Below are 18,196 nucleotides of genomic sequence, written 5' to 3'. Positions count from 1 at the left end.
ACATTGACATTATCCATCAAAATTATTTAAAAAAAACCCCTAATTCTGAAAAACCTTGTTTTCAGCGAACTAAGTGAAGCTCTTTCCGTCTCCTCTCATAAACTAGGTACTCCATTCCTCTTGTTGTTAGATGTTTGGCTGCGTGTGTGTGTTCTCCCTGTGTGCTGCCCCAGCTCTGCGCAGACAGTCGGCACAGCAGATGTCGAGCGAACCGCCCAGTGACCACAAGATCCGTTAAGGAACGAAGGCACCAGGCCAGGTTTACTGTTGAAAAAGCATGGTAATAGCACCTGGCAGACTCTACGAGGATACTAAGACACGTATACCCATGACAATGGATGCAGCTCTAATACAAGGCTTATATCTCAGGCTCTCTTCCTACTACACCTCTGATCACCTTCTCTACGCCTGTCCCAGTTTGAATTCATCTTTCTGGACCATGTGACCAGAATTGGACATAGTATTCCAGATGAGGTTTTACTAGTGCCTTCATTTCCCTCCCAAATCATTAATCCCTTTTGAAAATCTTGACCACTGTATCTTTGAGAGAAGCCAGTCCAATCTGGATTGGAGAGTCCACCCCATCCTATCGGGGAATTGTTCTGATGTGGTGTCTGTGACGTTCTGTACCTAGTGGGAACACCCTACACCCCCATGTTCATCCTTATAAAATGACCGTCTGGTATCCAATGCAAATTTTGTCATGTCGGGTGTCTTCGGAAGGCTCATGATGTAATGAGCATTGTTGCTATGGTAATGTTATAATAATCGTCATTATAGTAATGTTATAGGTTGTAATTTCATGTATATAGTTATGAGGCTGAAAATGTGACCTCACGGCTTAAAGCAAGCCCAGGCAAAAACTCTCCAAGAGCAGAGAGGCAGTTCACACCTCATCAGGGCATGTATGGGACAAACCCAGCCCAGCCTCACAGGAACAAAGGACACTGGCCTAAGCAAGAACAAGGGATCTGTTGGAGTCTCAAGTGAGTCAGCCCCCTTCCTTTGATCAGTTTGGTACTGTGATGATGTAATGCTCACCTGACTCTGAAAGGGGGGCGGGGCAAAACCAAGAGGGAAGAAAGAACATGATAAAAGGGAGAGACGTTTGACATGCTCTTCCTCTCCCTTCCACCTCCATGTACAGACATCACACCCAAGCGACTGAAGCGCTGATCTTCAGAGCCTGGCTGAAGGGCAACCAGCCAGCCTGTGGTGAGAAGCATCTAAGTTTGTAAGGGCATTGAAACTGTTAAGATCAGCTTAGAATGCGTTTTGCTTTTATTTCATTTGACCAAATCCAACTTGTTATGCTTTGACTTATAATCACTTAAAATCTATCTTTATAGTTAATAAATCTGTTTGTTTATTCTACCTAAAGCAGTGTGTTTGAATTGCAGCATGTCAGAGATGCTCCTTAGGATAACAAGCCTGGTACATATCAATGTCTTTGTTAAATTGACAAACTCATATAAGCTTGCAGTGTCCAGTGGGCATAACTGGACACTGCAAGATGGAGGTTCCTAGTGTTGTGTCTGGGACCGGAGATATTGGCGAGTGTCCTTTGGTTGCACAATCCAAGCAGTTTACATGCCAGAGGCTGTGCATGGACAGCCCAGAAGTGGGGGTTCTCACAGCAGAGCAGGGTAAGGCTGGCTCCCAGAGTCAAGGATTGGAGTGACCTTGCAGATCACTGGTATGGGAACATCACAGTGTCATTTTACTGATGGGCAATAGAGAACCAGGGATCACAGATTTAAGGAGAAGCAAAAGGAGAGAAATCTAGTTATTATCCAGTGTCATGTGTAACTTCATGACCAGGGAGCTGGGAATTTCCTTTGTTCTTGAAGCAAGAGTGGCAAAGGGCCCCAGACTGGGATTCAAACCCTTGAATCCCAGCACCACCCCCTTTCGCATATCCCCCACTGAGCCCCTGCTGAGCTGGCTCCTTTATTCTCCCCTTGTAAACTGGTCCCTGCAGCCTCTGATCATGTCTGTTGCTCTGCCCTAGGCTCCCTGCAATCTGTCTATATCTCTCCAGGATTGAGGGACCCAGAGATGAGCCAAAAGGAGCCTTCCTGGTTTTAGACAGGAACTATCCCCTCTGTTCTCAGGTCTGGGAATGGGACGTGCAGCCTTTCTCCTCTAGGGACTCTGAGCAGCCTCAGGGCAGGGGAGTGGGTGGCTCAGGGGGGTGGGGAATGGGATATGGGGCCTTCCCCTCTAGGGGGCACTGGCTCTGATCCGGCCCCAGGGCAGTGGGACTGGCTGGCTCAGGGGGGTGGGGAATGGAATACAGGCCAGGACCTTAGTGTGTGAATCTCGTTTGCTGTGTTCATTAGGCCTAGTGTGAAACGAGGGGACTTGCAGCAGGGAGAAGTAGAGCTCCGTATGAAAACACACCTGACACAAGCAGAACATTGATAGAATTACAGAACCCCCCCCCACCCCACTCCCAGAAGAGTAACCCGAATAAATGAGCACACCCCAAAGTAACGGGCAAATCTGGTAACACAGGTTTGCCCCTGCTGTGACCGCTGGCCCTGACTTCTCTTGTTGGGATCCAGGCGGAGAGACCCTGTACATGCCCCCAGTATGAGAGAGGGTTCACCCAGCCTGCTATCCTCAACAGACAGCAGAAGACCCACCAGTTGCTCAGAGTGGTGTCACAGGCTTAAAGGTTGGCCCTTTAAGGGGAATTGGGCCCAGCCCTGGTCAACTGCTCCTGTGTCTCCTGCACACCCAACCCTGGGGGAGCTGAGTTAGGGAGAGGGTAGCAGGAGAGAAGGAGACTCCAGGGGCAGGCCCTGGAGAGGCAGATAGCCTGGAGGCAGACTGGGAGTAAGGCTCTAGCCTGGGGGAGAGACTCCAGGCTTGGGTAGGAGCCAGGGATCCAGGGAGACAATCTGGAGGGTCAGCGCTCTGTGTGAGAGAGCAGGGCTGAAAGGGTGGCCCAGGAAGGATGGCGCTACTGCTTAAGGCCATTATCAGTACCCCAACCGGGCGATGGTAGGGCATGAAGCCGGCTCGAATGAAGAGTTTATTAACTACCAGAGGATCAACCCGAGGGGGAAGCCCCAAGATAGGGAGGGCTCCTAGCTCCAGACTTATGGAGCATCAGGGAAGCCACAACGGGGAGAAATCTCAGTGGTGATCCCATTGCAATCAGAGCTCGGTCCTGACTGCAAGGACCGAACCCAGGGGGCAGCGGGTGCCCTGACGGGGGAAGGTGCTGCAGTCAGCACGGGGAAGCCCATGGGGGACAGTCCCTGTTGGCTTTACTGCCCAAAGCTTTGGTGCTTAGGAACAGCTGGTACAGAACGCTGCAGTGCGGGATATTGGGCGTGCATCAGACTGTCTACTCCGTCCACCGGCTTCCCTTCAGGAGCAACTCCTGAATGACGCCATGTGCGGACGCTCCGATTCTAGAAAAGGAGAGTCTTGTTCCTGCTGGGTTTCATGTTGAAAGTGGAGCACTGCACCTCAAATTCATGCCCACCTGAATCCAGTTTAGTTTCCATACCCTGAGATACTGAATCTGGTTCAAAGGCTTGATCCTTAGCTTCAAAGCCTGGGCCCAGGGAATCGAGAAACATCTCAAGCTTCAGGATAAGGATCAGGGTTGGCAAGTCTGCCCCTCTGGGGCTTCTTGTTCTGCCTCTGTACAGTGCCTAAAACCATGGGGATGTGGTTGCCTATGTGCTACCGTAATACACCTAATAAATGTACAATACCTAACACAGTGGGGTCCTGGTCCATGGGCAGGTAGCCTACAGGCTACCATAATTCACCCAGTAAACAAAGTTCAGTGATTAGCACAATTGGATCCTAGTCAATGACTGGGGCGCCTAGGTGCTACCGTAATACACCTAATAAATACTATACAGTGCCCAGTGCAATGGGGTTCTGGGCCATGCCTGGGGCTGTCCTAATTGCTACTATCATTCTCCTAATAAATAATAATACAATAGAAGTAGACTCATCTGTGCTGGAGACAGAATTTTCTCAGGGGCTGGTCCCAGGCTGGAACAAACTCCCCAGTGACTACAGACCATTCCAAAGCTCTCTACCCTTCATTCCAAGCATCAGGGGCATTTCTTTGATCTTGCCTTCTCAAGCATAGAGCTGTGTGTGTGTGTGTGTGTGTGTGTGTGTGTGTGTACTCACATACAAGAGGGTCTCACACCTTTGTTGCTTCTGCAAGCAGAGCTCACAGCACATACCACGGGTTCCTTGCATCTGTTCACTCCCCACCCCACAAGCTCCCTATGTATCTGTCCCATCCCTCTCTCTCAGTCCCATTGCAGAATGCATGAGTGGAAGGCGCTCAGATACGCCTGTGATGAGTGCTGTCTAAGGCTAGGTCTACACTACAGCGGGGGGTTGACCTAAGATACGCAACTTCAGCTACGTGAATAGCGTAGCTGAAGTTGCGTATTTTAGGTCGACTTACCTGGCTGGGAGGACGGCGGCAAGTCGACCACTGCCGCGCCGCCGTCGACTCCGCTGCTGCCTCTTGCCCCGGTGGATTTCCGGAGTCGACGGCAGAGCGATCAGGGATCGATTTTATCGCGTCTTCACTAGACGCGATAAGTCGATCCCCAATAGATTGATTGCTACCCGCCGATCCGGCGGGTAATGAAGATGTGCCCTAAGACCCTGTACTGAACAGGGAGCACTTCACCCTCACATGCCACGTCTCTGCAATTCTTCGGGGCAAGTCATCTGCAAGGACTGAACCTTGGAGTAAAGCCTCTCTCTGCTTTCTGAGCTAAAGGGCCGGGTCTGGGGTGTTTAAATGGCCCAAATCCCATTGTAGAGCTCTGCTCCTATTGCAGAAGATTTGTCTGTGGCTGTGCCAGTGTTGCAAACCCATTGTGTAGGCTGGGTGAGACGTTCCAGTGGCCAGCAGAACGTGACGTAGCCTTCTCAGAGTTGGAAAAAGGCTCCTTGGACTGCTCCTGTCTGGGCCGACCCAGATTTCAAACCCCCTTTCATATTGGACACAGATGGCTCGAGGGCACCATTGACACACAGCACTGGGGAGGGCTGGAGCTTATTACAGCCAAAGTCCAAGTTTACCAGAGAGAAATGATTGCACCAGCCCAAGGCAGCTCCTGGCAGTGGTAAAATCTATAGAACATTTTCAGCACGGTTTGAATGGGAGGATGTTTACGATCAGGTCAGAGCATGCGTCTCTGAAATGGCTCTTTAGAGTCAGGAATCCTGAGGGGCTGTGTGGTTAGCAGCACTGCACTGCTAAGATTTCACAATCCCACACAGGGCTGGGCGCATGTTTAGAGGGCGTTGCTGAGATGTGAATGGCAAGCACTGCCCTACGCAGAGAGCAAGGAACTGGTGCTTGAGGAGGATGAGTGATATTAGGAAAAAGTGGCTGTCTCCTCTCTTCCCCATAACTTGCAGAAATGCAAATGTTCCTGACTCACCTGTTGGACCCGTGAAGGTTGGCGTTGCAGGAGTGGACTCCAGAACAACAAAAAGATTCCCAAATAGAGGACCTTGATATCAGCGTAGACTGGAAAATCATTCGGCAAACACAGCCACTGTGGAGGATCGCTTTTACTGTAGTGTGGGGAGGGGATGCTGTCTGCTCACAGCAGGAACACTCCCATCTCTGATGCAATATTTTGTAAGCTCAAATCTGAGTTGGTGTGAAAAACATCTCGACAGAAAGTTGCTGTGTCAATATAGAAATACTTAAGACTGCATCATTGGTCATTTGCTAAATTATGGCTTTTCTGAAAGGGGAGGGTATTGTTCTGGGTTGGATAAACCCTCATTCAAACTGCCCTTCATTCAGGCTACAAGTAAGAAACGAACCACCAAGCTCCTTTATGAAATGGCGAGCTGAAACCATAGGAGCCACTACTCAAAATGCAGGTCATGAAAGAAAGGCCAGTCGGAAACTGAGCTGTGGGCGGGGGAGGGGTTTTCTAGGTGCTCTGTGTGTGAACAGAAGGAAACAGAAGTCAGCAAGGAAACACTAGCCACAGAAGCACTGAAAGCCTGACCCTGACTAAAAGGTGAGAGAGGTTTTGGGCAGAGTGCTAGCTAGAAAGGGGGTGGGGTGAGGGTTGGTTGGTTGGGAGCAAAGAAACTGTCTCCTGCTGTTTGATTTCTGCTGTGTTCAGGGAAACAGGATTTTGTATGTTCTTTGTAAAAAAAAAAACAGGATTGCATCAAAGGAATACCTGACTCCATCATCAATGTAACCTTCTAACGGAAAAAAACCCACAAGACCCTGAATATTGACTAGCCCCTCCATTCAAAGGAGACAACACTATTTACAAACGTGCCCTAAGGAAGGGCTAATAGCTGCCATCAAGTGGGTCTTTGATTCATTGGCAAAGCTGATAGGAGTGTTCAGCACCTTTCTTTCAGACTAAACTGAGGGAGCAATGAAATGTCCCTTTATGTAGTGAGAGCTGGAAATGGGAAGCCACTGCCCAAGCCAGTAAGCGACAAGGGAAGGCCACTCAGAAGTTTAAACCATGAGGACTGAGGGACTTTAATACCCAGAAAGAAACTGGAGGCCCACAAGGATCAACTCTGTCCAGTCCTTTTCAATATCTACATGCAACTGCTAGGTGAAATGATCAGATGGACTCAAGTGCAAGCAATATGTAGATGAGATACAGCTCTACAAACCCTTGCCCACATACCAACACACCACTACCACCAAAAATGGCCCGTGCTTGGACGAGATCAACTCATGGTTAAGAACAGCTGGCTGAAGCTGAACCCAAGCAAGACAAGGGGTGTTGCTGGTAGGCAGAGGAAAGTACTTTGAAGAGTTCACAGCCCTGGTGCAGTCTCCTCCAGTTGGACAAGTGCACTCACAATCAGTCAGTTCAGTCCATAGTCTAGGAGTACTCTTGGGTTCCCTGTTGATGCTGATCTGTCACATAGCAGCATCTGTGAGTCACCTTTTCTACCATCTCTGGTTGGCTAGAACACTCCATCCCACCCTGGTGGACAGAAACCTGGCCTCTGTTATACACCTATTCACCATCTCTCGGCTGCATTACAGTAATGTGATGGACCGTCACCTGGGCATGAAGCCATAGGTGTTTAGGAAAACCCAACTAGTCCACAACACTGCAGAACATCACTTCCCCAGTATGGGATACTACGTCTGAATTTAACCCGTCCTGTGCTCTCTACATTGGCTTCCCTGAGAATAGACTCAAGTTTGAGACCTCAGGATTTTATCTTCAGGATGCTCCGTTGCCTAGGTGAAGGATATCCATGAGATCCGGGTGAGATCTCAGTCAAGTGGCCACTCATTAGCATACCTGAGGCTGCGGGGACGGATCAATCCACTTTGCATTGTGGAAAGCACCCGCAGGGAAGAGAGGAGGCTGGAAAGTTCTCCATCAGACTCCCTGGCACCTGCCCCCACAGCTGGGGCATCAGTCTCTCAGGAGGATACATCTCAAAACTGCCCTAGACTATAAAGGAGAGGGGCAAATCCCCAAGGGATTACTAAGATGCCAAAGGAGCTGAACACGTTTGACTTTGTGGGAGATCCTGACTAGGGGGTGGGCAGCCATCTAGCGGGAAGGACGTGTGGTAAGAATCTTACTTTGAACCAAGACTGTAGTTTTGTTAAACCTGAGTCACTAGAAAGGGGGTTTCACTTCATTTGCTTGTAATCATTTCTTACTTTATCCCTGACCCCTGAACTCATAGACTCATAGACTTTAAGGTCAGAAGGGACCATTATGGTCATCTAGTCTGACCTCCCGCATGATGCAGGCCACATAAGCTGATCCCCCCACTTTCCCTTAACTCAGCTGTTGAAGTCTCCAGATCGTGATTTAAAGACTTCAAGTCGCAGAGAATCCTCCAGCTTGCGACCCCTGCCCCATGCTGCGGAGGAAGGCGAAAAACCTCCAGGGCCTCTGCCAATCTACCCTGGAGGAAAATTCCTTTCTGACCCCAAATATGGCGATCAGTAAAACCCCGAGCATATAGGCAAGATTCTCCAGCCGGACCCTCATTTTACCAGCGATGGCACGTTATTGCCTAATTGACTCACTTAAAACCTTGCTCATTTTGATGAAATAAACTTGTTTTGCTTTTAGTTTAAATCAGCCATGTGCTGTGTTTGCCTATAAGTGAATATTCAGTCCAGTTAAAGGAACAAACTGCTGGGCTTTTGTCTCTTTAAAGAAGCCATGGTCTGTATCATAGGTGCCAACTCCACGGGTGCAAAAAAAAAAGTGGGTGCTCAGCACCCATCCACTGATCAGCTGTTTTGTGGCAGGGGGCGAAGTGAGGCTGGGGCATGGTTGGGGGAGGGGGTGGGGTGGGGTGGAGCACCAACCTGGGAAGAAGAAAGTCGGCACCCGTGGTCTGTATTACTCCTCTGACTGTCCCAGGGCAGTGCTGGACATTTCAAGGCAGAAGGTTTTTGGGAAATTCGGGACTGGGGGTATGCTGTGGTCACTTGGCTAGCGGTGACCCCGGCTGGTGGAGACCAGGGCGTGGCTGTATTGTAACCCGCAGGGGGCTGGAGTCAGAGCTGCTGGCTGGGAGCATCCGGACAGGGAGCTACAGCAGTGAAGCATTTTCAGGCTCTCGCGGTTACAGGACAAGCGACGACACAACTTCTCGCTGGTCTGAATTGCAGCCCAGAAGGTGCCAACAGCCTGTGCTTATTGACAGGTGACTTCCCATCGAATATGGTGGCTCTTTCCACTGGTTAGATCTTGCAGCTCTTGTCCAGTTCAAAAAGCTGGGATCCAACTGTCATGAGGCTGATAGAGTCTTTCTTCCATACTGGATAACCATTTGGGCCATTTCTTCTGCTTTTATGCAGTCACAGTCTCAGTCTCTTCGCCGGGGGGGGCCCTCTCTTCTGAGTGCTCTCCCAGTGTGTGTGTGTGTGTGTGTGTTTGTCTTTGGAATTCTCCAGCTTGCGTCTAGTCCAGATAGTAAACATCGTCTGTTGCCACAGGTGTCCATTGTTCTCATGTTGATTGGATCCGCTCTCAGCCTCTCCCGTCTCCTGTGGTGGGTTTCACTCCAGGTAGATTGGGGACACAATAGCTTAGCTATCCCATAGCTCTAAAATTGCTTCCTATACAAACATCTCACAACAATTGGCGAATTCTAACCTTTCGGCAGAGACCTCCAAGACCCCTTTCGGTGAGATGTTCTGACATGGGACATCAGGGGCTTTGTCTTATATATGCAACTATACCCCCGGTCCCCCCCCCAAAAAAAAGGGTCCTGATTTTTCACACTTGCTATCTGGTCACCCTAGGGGTAATATAGGTGCCTGGGTGTCTCTGTCTTACAGCTGTTCCAGAACTCCTGTCAGTCCCAGGCCAGGTGGCTCCTTTCCCTTCCTGGCTGCACAGTGTCCTCTGGGCCGGGCAGGGTCTCCTCTGAAGCCGCTGCAGCTGGGACCATGCAGGGAAATGCGGGAGCCAGAGCCACCAGGAACCATTTTCCTCCCAGCAACCCCACTACCCTAGCTCCTTTCCTGGGGCCTCCCCTACCTGGTGTTCCAGCACTTCTTTCTTTAACACTCCAGCACTGGGTAAATGGACCTCAGGGTGCTCCGGTCCGGGGAGTCCTGTGTTCCTACCTCTTTCTATGGCACTGCCTTTATCCCAGCTGGGTCAGTGTCCATGTGATCCCTTACCCTGAAAACCCTGAAAACCCTCTGTAAAGCCTGCCCCTGCTTTACAGAGCCGTCTCACCCAAACACCGGCTTTGTGTAGAGGGCACCATGTACATATAGATTTTTAGATCTGTCAGGGTGTAGGGGAGGGGGGATTGATCTCAGAAAGGTGTCGGTCCTGCACATCTTGCAAATCTACAGCCTAAAAAGGATGTGAAATTGATGTGTTAATTTCTCAGCTCAGCCCCCTCACTCTGACTCAAAGGCTGGGCATGAGAAAGCTAGGTTTTTAATTAGATTGCGGATGGATATGACTCGGGTGTGAGAGAGAGACGGGGAGAGCTAGAGATATCCCAGTTAGCATTAGGTGTCTGTGCATCCTCACTATAAACCTTATTTATCCTCCCCCACCCCGCTCCAAGTTGTCTCCTGCTCTGTCTTGAAACCACTTTGTGCCTCTCTCCCAGGTGAAAGTGGCTCCCTGTCATGCCAGGCACTGCACGGAGCCCGGCCGAGAGCTGGGGACCCCCGTGGGGCTGGGAACTGCACGGAGCCCGGCCGAGAGCTGGGGACCCCCGTGGGGCTGGGGTGCTGCATGGAGCCCGGCCGAGAGCTGGGGACCCCCGTGGGGCTGGGGTGCTGCATGGAGCCCGACTAAGGTCCGGGTCCAAACTGTGTGGGTGCTGCGTGGACACACAGTGAGAGACGACCATTGCCCTAAAGAACTCAGTCTAAGTAGACAAAGGCAGGCTTTTTATCCTTAGTTGGGGCAAACTGAGCCCCAGAGAGATTCAGTAACTTGTGCGATCTCATACAGGGAGTCTGTAGCAGAGCCAGGAGCAGAACCTAGGTTCCTGAGTCCAGTTTAATTCCTGAACCACAAGCCCAGCCTGTCTCTGTAGTGGGCTCGCTGGTCTGTCAAATTTAATTGAGACACAAGCAACAAAAATATGCAGCTACAGTGGTCAGTAGGGGGTGATGCCGTTTTTATAGGGGTATCTGGAAACACCATATAGGATTCTGGTGCAGGAAGAGAATTCTCTGTTGCTTTAGGATGGACCCCAAAACGCCCACAGGACAGTGACCCTTTCCCATTCAGGCCTGTGTCCTGCTCTTCAAACACCGTGTGCCCAGGTTTTGGATTGTATCTTTGACAGATGGTCTGAGACAATGTAGACAGCCCCATGCACAGGAAAAGATGGATTTGAACTGTGCCTGACCTAAATGTTTTCCCTGCACATTTCCTGCTTTGGCGGATTTCCCCCAATACTGTGTCCCACCACAAAGGCAGCTGAAGGAGCTCCGGGGGAGGGATCCCTGTACAAATGCTCAGCCTGGAAAGCGCATTGTTGTTGTTGTGTGGGGTTAGGGGCACTAGGAAATGCATAAGGAAATGCCCGTTGTGTGTTTCTCGAATGGGGAACAGGGTCCTGGCTCTGTGTCTGTTTTTTCCAATTCTCCTTCTGCCGTGACTGGTGCTGGATCACACGTCACAGGCTGGGGGCCAAGTGGCCTGTGGGGCTGGGGTCCAGGTAAGCAGGGCCGGCTTCAGGGAAAATGGCGCCCTGGGCGAACTCGTACTTGAGTGCAGTTGGAGAACAGCAGCGTGGGGCGCAGGGCGCGAGGGCCAGCTTCTGGCCCCAGATCCCAGCCGGGCTGCACAGGGAGGAGTTACTGAGCCCGGGGGTTCCCCCGGCCATTCTCCCCGACCATCTAGTCTGAGGAGAGCGGTTGTGCGGCATCACGCGTCCCCACGGGAAAGGGGGACACGGGCCGGCCCGCTCGCTCCGCAGGGGGCAGCTCTGTCGCCTGTGCCTGCCTGCCAGGCTGGCAGCTCCACCCACCCCCTCCCGGCTGGCCAGGGGCTCCAGCCCTGTTCTCACCCGCACTCATCCCCTCTCTGGCAGCCCAGACCTGCCAGCTTGTGGTACTCGGACGGCACCCACCCTCCCCAATCACGGCACCCTGGGCAGTCACCCAAACACAAGCCCGGCCCTGCAGGTAAGAATTGGAGAAATTAGAAGCCTCGCTGACTCTTCTCTCTGCTTTCCTCTGGACCACAGAGTGAATGGGCATCAGCCGTCTCTGTAGTGGGGCCCGGGGGCTGTTTATACAAGATCACTAGCCTGGTGCTGAGATGCAGCTGCCTCTGGGGTGGGGCACAGGGGCTGTTTATACAGGGATTCCTTGCCTGGCGCTGAGATGCAGCCACCTCCAGGGTGGGTACAGGGTCTGGTTAGCTGTCATCCAGCAATGCAACTTAGAAGAAGTGAAGCTGACACTAGTGTAAACCCACCCCACTCCCTGAGTTTCCTCCATCATGGCCCTGGCCTTTCAGAGCCCTGCTTCACTCCTGTGAGCTGCCAGAGGGTGCAGCTGCCACGGGGCTGGGGTACGAACTCCCCACTGGTGCAGATGAGTTGGGAGCCCACCGGGGTTCGCTCCTGCGGGAACAGCTGTGAGGGAACATTTGTCCAGTGGTCACCACTGGTAGTAAGAAAAGTGTGTTGTTGTGTCAGTGCAAGGGTGTGTGAGTTGGTGTCTGTGTGGTGTTTTTGTGTGTCTGTCTGTCTGTCTGTGGATCATTGGACTGTGACTGTCCCTGTCTGGTTGTCTCAGTGTCATATTGTGTGTGTGTGTGTGTTTGGGTGACTTAGTGTTGTTTTGTGTGTGTGATTTGTGTGTCTCAATATTGTCACGTGTCTGTCTCTGTCTCAGAGTAGTCTGTCTGTCTGTTTAACTGTGTGTGTCTCTCACTGCAGTTGTGTGTCTAATTGTGTATCTGTCTATTTCAGTGTAGTTGTGTGTCTGTCTGTCTCAGAGAAGGGGTGTTTGTCTCTCTGGTTGTGTGTCTGTCTGTCTCAGGGTAGTTGTATGGGTGTCTGTCTAGTTGTGTCTGTTTGTCTCAGGGTAGGTGCGTTCGCAGTATTTTCCCCAAGAATTGAAATTAGAGGGGTGTTTGAATTTACAAAGTGTGCGGGGGGATGGAAAATGACTAAATTAGCAACATCACATGTAACTAGTTGACCACTGGTGGAGGTGAAGAAGAAGGGTATGGGGGAGTTCAGGGTGTTCGTGGTTGGTCTTTTTTGTTTTTTCGTCAGTCTCTATGTAGCTGCGTGTGTGTCTGACTAGTTGGGTGTCTCAGTGTACTTGACTTTCTCTTGTCTCTATTCTGTTCCCTCCCTATAACACCTCTGAGTCCTCACCTCCACCCCTCATCAGTATTTTTCTCTTTTCAATATCACTTCTCTTTCCTCTGCACTCTGCTGCCTCCTCTCCAGGCAGCATCCTTGAACCTCTCACTCCCCGCTCCACACACACCCCTCACCCAGCACAGGATGGACCCCCTGCCTCTGCTACTCTACCTGTGCGCAGGTAAGTGCCAGCCAGAAAAGCTGGGCCCCTCCACATGGGTGCCCAGCGAGTACCCCTCTGGCAGGGAGATGGGAGCAGCTGGACGGTTGGGACTCCTGGGTCCTATCCCTGGCTGGCTCTGGGGGGTGGGGAGGTGGGTCTGGTGGGTTAGAGCAGGGGGCCTGTGTCTCAGGAGTCCTAGGTTCTCTCCCTAGATTTGGGAGAGGAATGGGGCTGTAGTGGCTTAGAGGAGGTGGGGGGCTGATAATCAGGACTCCTGGGTTCAGTTCCCTCTGTGTTCTGTTCCCCCAGACTCTCTGGGATGGGAGTGGGTCACAGATGCGACTCCCCTTCTCTGTGGGGGGAGGGTCTGGCAGGTGTGAAGTGGATGCAGTGTTTGCAATTGCACAATCCTGCTGTAAAACCACAGCCGCTTCCCCCTGCTTCAATGTCACGTCTCTCCTGTCTGTGTGGCCTGGACCCATCAGGGAATGGAGGGGGGCTGACTTTGGGGTGGCTGAGAGTGAGGGGGATGGGCTGGGAAGGGGGGACAGACTGGAAGATGGGGTCTGAAAAGGGATGAAGGGAAGAATGGGGGAGGCAACCTCAGCTCCTTCCCCAACCTCAGCTCCTTGGTCCCCAGGCCCCATCCCCCCAGCTCCACAATTCTGCACCCCACTTTGCCCCATATCTGCTCCTCCTAATGTTCTGGGGGGTCTTTAGTACCTCCCAGGCCTGGAGGGGGCAGCTCCCAGGGGATTCTCGGGGAGAGATGGCCACAGTGTGTTACGGATTCACTGTTGCCACTGATGGGCTGTTTGGTGTTTCTTGTGTGACATGAATTTGGTGGGTCTCAGCTGTGGCTCCCACGGCACAAGCTTACTACGCCACCCTGCATTAACTGATAGACTCGGCAGAGAGACCAAGAACTGCCTGGGCCAAGGAGCTCCCAGTGCGATGCTGCAGCCAATCCTTGGATGCGTAAGAAGGGGAAACTGGAGTAGGAGCAGAGAGGTTATTTTACCTCTGTATTTGCCAGTGGTGCGAGTGCTGCTGGACTCCTGTGGCCAGTTCTGGTGCCCACAGTCGAAGAAGGATGTTGATGAATTGGAGAGGGCTCGGAGAACAGCCATGGGAATGATCAAAGCATTAGAAAACCTGCCTGATAGATTGAGCTCCTTGAGTCTATCACTATTTAGATTAACAAAGCGAAGGCAAAGTGGTGCTGATCTCAGTCTATAAGTACCTGCGTGGGGAACAAATATTTGATGATGGGCTCTTCAGTCTAGCAGAGGAAGGTCTAACACGATCCAATGGCTGGAAGCTGAAGCTAGACAAATTCAGACTGGAAATGAGGTGTAACATTTCTAACAGTGAGAAGAATTAACCACTGGAACAATTTACCAGGGGTCGTGGTGGATTCCCCGTCACTGGCAATTTTACATCGAGATTGGATCTTTTTCTAAATGTTCCAGTCTAGTTCAAACAGGGATTAATTCAGAGAAGCTCCCTGGCTCGTGTTACACAGGAAGTCAGGCTAGATGAACACAGCGGTTCCTTCTGGCGTTATGGTCTATAATTCTATGAAGGCCGATCTGCCCCTGCGACCCTACAGAAACTCCCCCTCCCCCTATGAATCTGGATCGGCAAGAGATAAATCAAGGGCTTCATTCACCAGTGCTAAACGCACTCATTATATTTATATATATATATATATAATATATATATATATATTAAACGCACTCCACTGTCTGCTGCTATGCATATGAATGCATGAAACGTTTTGCATAAAATGGCCCTCCAGGGCTAGACACAAGGGAAACTTGAATGAGCTGGTGGGGAGGGGCTGGGAGTCAGGACTCCTGGGTTCTATCCCCAGCACTTGGCGGGGAGTGGGGTCTGGTGTTCAGTCTCAGAAAGGTTTTGGAATGAACTTGCTGAGGCTACAGTAATGATGAGACTTTACAGAGGATAATTAAGGCTATTACTATTGGGTGGTCAGGACATTCCAGATCATCTCCACATTTTCAGTTCAAGGCAGAACTGTCTGTTGGTGATGGCAGAGGAAATAGAATAGTAGCGCCGAAGATGTTACAAGCTGACATGCTCACAGGAGGACATGAAGGACATGAAGGACCTGGAGAAATGCCAATGCAGAGCCGGAGAGAGACAGTAATGGCCACAAATGAACAGTAAGATAGCGAAATTGTTAAAATGTGTGCAACAGGCCCCCAATGCCAACCTAAACAGGGTAAAAGAGGCTATGTTGGTAAGCAATGAACAGTTAAGGGCATAATATAAAGTTGGTGTGAATCTATTTGCATATGCCGGTGAGGGCTCTGTTTTGACACTGGATTATAATTCTCATTCTCTGGAGAATATTAAAAAATACTACACCAAAAACATGGTATAATACACATGAAATCGATATTTTGCAGGCATAAAATCCCTGAAGTTATTTGCCCGGCACTGAGATGCAGCCACCTATGGGGTGGGGCATGGGAGCTGTTTGTACAAGGATTCCCTCACCCACCGGCACTGAGATGTGGCCACTTGTTGGGTCTCTCTGGGAGTGGATGGGGGGGAGGTGTGACTCTCCCTCTCCGTGGGGCACGTATGCTTGGTAAGATGTGGGCTGGGGCTGCGGTTGGTGGGCAGGAAGTGGACATGGTTGGCACAGTCCTGCTGTAAAGCCACCACAGCTTCTTCCTGATTCAAAGTCACATCTCCGCTGTCTGTGAAGCTGGGACCCCTCAGGGCATGGGGGGAGGTCACACGTTGTGGTGGCTGAGAATAAGGTTGACAGACTTGAGGCTGGAACTGGGGAGTTTGAGGCACATTGGGAGACGGGTCCTAAAAAGGGATGAAGGGAAGATCGGGGAAGCCTGCCCCCGCCCTCTGAGCACTCCCTTTGTCCAACCAGCCCCACAATTTTCCAACCTCATCCCCCAGCCCCAGAATTCTACACCCCACCTTGCCCCACATCTGCTCCTCCTACAAATCTGGAGAGTCTTTACCTCCTCCCAGACTGGAGGGGGCAGCTCCAAGGGGACTCTCCTTCCCAGGTCTGGGCTTGCAGGAATGGAGAGGGCAGAAGGGCCAGGGGAGAGGAGAGCAGAGCCACCCTGAGAGATTATTACACTCCCTACTTCTCTCCCACAATTCCTCTCAGCCCAGCTTGCCTCCTGCGGCAGCCCTGATTGGCTACCAGGAGGTGGAGGATGTGGGGAAGATCAGCGAATTGTAGAGGAGTTTCCCCACTCACCCACTTCTCCCAGCCAGTCCCGCGGGTGGAGGTGGGGAGTGGGTTAGCTACCCTATGCATTAGGGATTCAGTGTTGCCATGCACTGCCTGTTTCTTGTGTGACATGAGTTTGGGGGTCTCAGCTTGCATGAACAAGGGAATCTTGGGCAGGAAGAGAGAGGTTACAGTAGAACCTCAGATTTACGAACACCAGAGTTACGAACTGATCAGTCAACCACATACCTCATTTAAACCAGAAGTACGCACCCACACAGCATCAGAGACCAATAATAAAAAGCTAATACAGCACAGTGCTGTGTTAAACATAAACTTCAAAAAATATAAAGGGGAAGCTGCATTTTTCTTTTGCATAGTAAAGTTTCAAAGCTGTATTGTGTCAATATTCAGTTGTAAACTTTTGAAAGAACAACCATAATGTTTTGTTCGAGTTACGAACATTTCAGAGTTACGAACAACCTCCATTCCCGAGGTGTTCATAACTCTGAGGCTCTATTGCATTTTACCTCTGTATTTGGCCCTGGTGCGACCCCTGCTGGAATAGTGAGTCCAGTTCTGGTGCCCACAATGCACAAAGGATGTTGATCAATTGGAGAGGGGTCAGAGAAGAGCCATGAGACTAAGGAAAGGATTGGAAAACCTGCCTCATAGTGATAGACTCAAGGAGATCAGCCTAGTTAAGGGAAGGTTAAGGGGTGACTTGACCCCAGTCTATGAGTACTTATGAGGAGGACAAATATTTAATATTGGTCTCATCAATCTAGCAGATAAAGGGCTAACACGATCCAATGGCTGAAAGTTGATGTTAGACAAGCAAAGGCCGTGTCTACACTAGCGAGTGTACAGCGGCACAGCTGTGCCGATGCAGCTGCACCGATGTAAGATCACTCATGTAGCTACTCTATGCCGACAGGAAAGAGCTCTCCGGTCAACATAACTAAACAACCTCAACGGTTGTTTGCGGTTGTAGCTCTGTTGGTGGGAGAAGCTCTCTACCGACATAGCGTTCTGCACAATACAACTTATGCCAGTGAAACTTATGTCACTCGGGGGTGTGGTTTTTTCAGACCCTTGAGTGACATAAGTTTTGCCACCGTGAGAGGTAGTGCAGACATGGCCTGTGACTGCAAATAAAGCCAACATTTTTAACAGGAAGCCTAATTCAACATTGACCAACCACATACAGTTTGCCAAGAGTTGTGGATTCTCCATCACTGGATATCGTGATTGGACGTTTTTCTGAAAGATCTGCCGTAGTTCAATCAGGAATTAATATAGGGAAGTTCTCTGGCCTGTGTTATCCAGGAGGTCAGACTAGACAATCACAATGGTCCCTTCTGGCCTTGGAATCTCTCAGTTTATGAAGTCTGATCTGACCCTTCTACCCCTACAGGAAGTGCACCCGCTACGGATCAGCATCAGGAAAGCGGATGGAGATAAATCTAGGGCTTCATTCACCAGCGCTAGCTCCACTCATGATATTTATTTTTAAGTGGGTGTGTCTGGTGCTATGCAAATGAATACAGGGAATGATTTGCATAATATAGCCCTTGAGGGCTAACGAACAGGGAGCAGGTGGTGAGGAGCTGGGAGTCAGGACGCCTGGGTTCTATCCCTGGCTTTGGGAGAGGAGTGGGATTTGGTGGGTTAGAGCGGGCGGGGTGTGTGTGTGTGGAATTCAGTCCCATAGCCAAAAGGAGCCGGCCCTTCAGACCCAACCACTGGCCCGTTCTCCATAGGGGAAGCTCTAACTGGTGACTGTTTAACCCCTGCAGTGCTGGCACCGAGCCGTGGATTCAGTGTGGAGGTGGAGGACCCCATCACCTTCCAGGAGGCAGCAGCGGGCTTTGGGCAGAGTGTGGTGCAGTTCGGGAGTGCCAGCGCTGGGGGGTAAGGGCCGAACGTGGGCTCAGGGCCCCATA

The 18,196-nt window shown here is 50.9% G+C and overlaps 1 protein-coding gene across 1 annotated transcript in view; it reads left to right on the top strand.

Moving 5' to 3' along the window:
• The first annotated feature begins 12,996 nt into the window (after positions 1-12,996).
• The window catches only part of LOC115271353 (integrin alpha-D-like), a 26,897-nt gene continuing 21,697 nt past the window's right edge, over positions 12,997-18,196 (top strand). Inside the window, exons 1-2 of the mRNA XM_029913290.1 lie at positions 12,997-13,033; positions 18,050-18,135. Of these exons, the coding sequence (XP_029769150.1) occupies positions 12,997-13,033; positions 18,050-18,135 (123 nt within the window). The remainder of the gene's footprint in view (positions 13,034-18,049; positions 18,136-18,196) is intronic.

Source organism: Terrapene carolina, unplaced genomic scaffold (genome assembly GCF_002925995.2).
Source record: "Terrapene carolina triunguis isolate 2854851 unplaced genomic scaffold, T_m_triunguis-2.0 Scaffold571, whole genome shotgun sequence".
Classification (NCBI taxonomy): Eukaryota; Metazoa; Chordata; order Testudines; family Emydidae; genus Terrapene; species Terrapene triunguis.
Note: the sequence above shows the minus strand (reverse complement) of the source record. Positions and strands in the feature narration are given on the sequence as shown.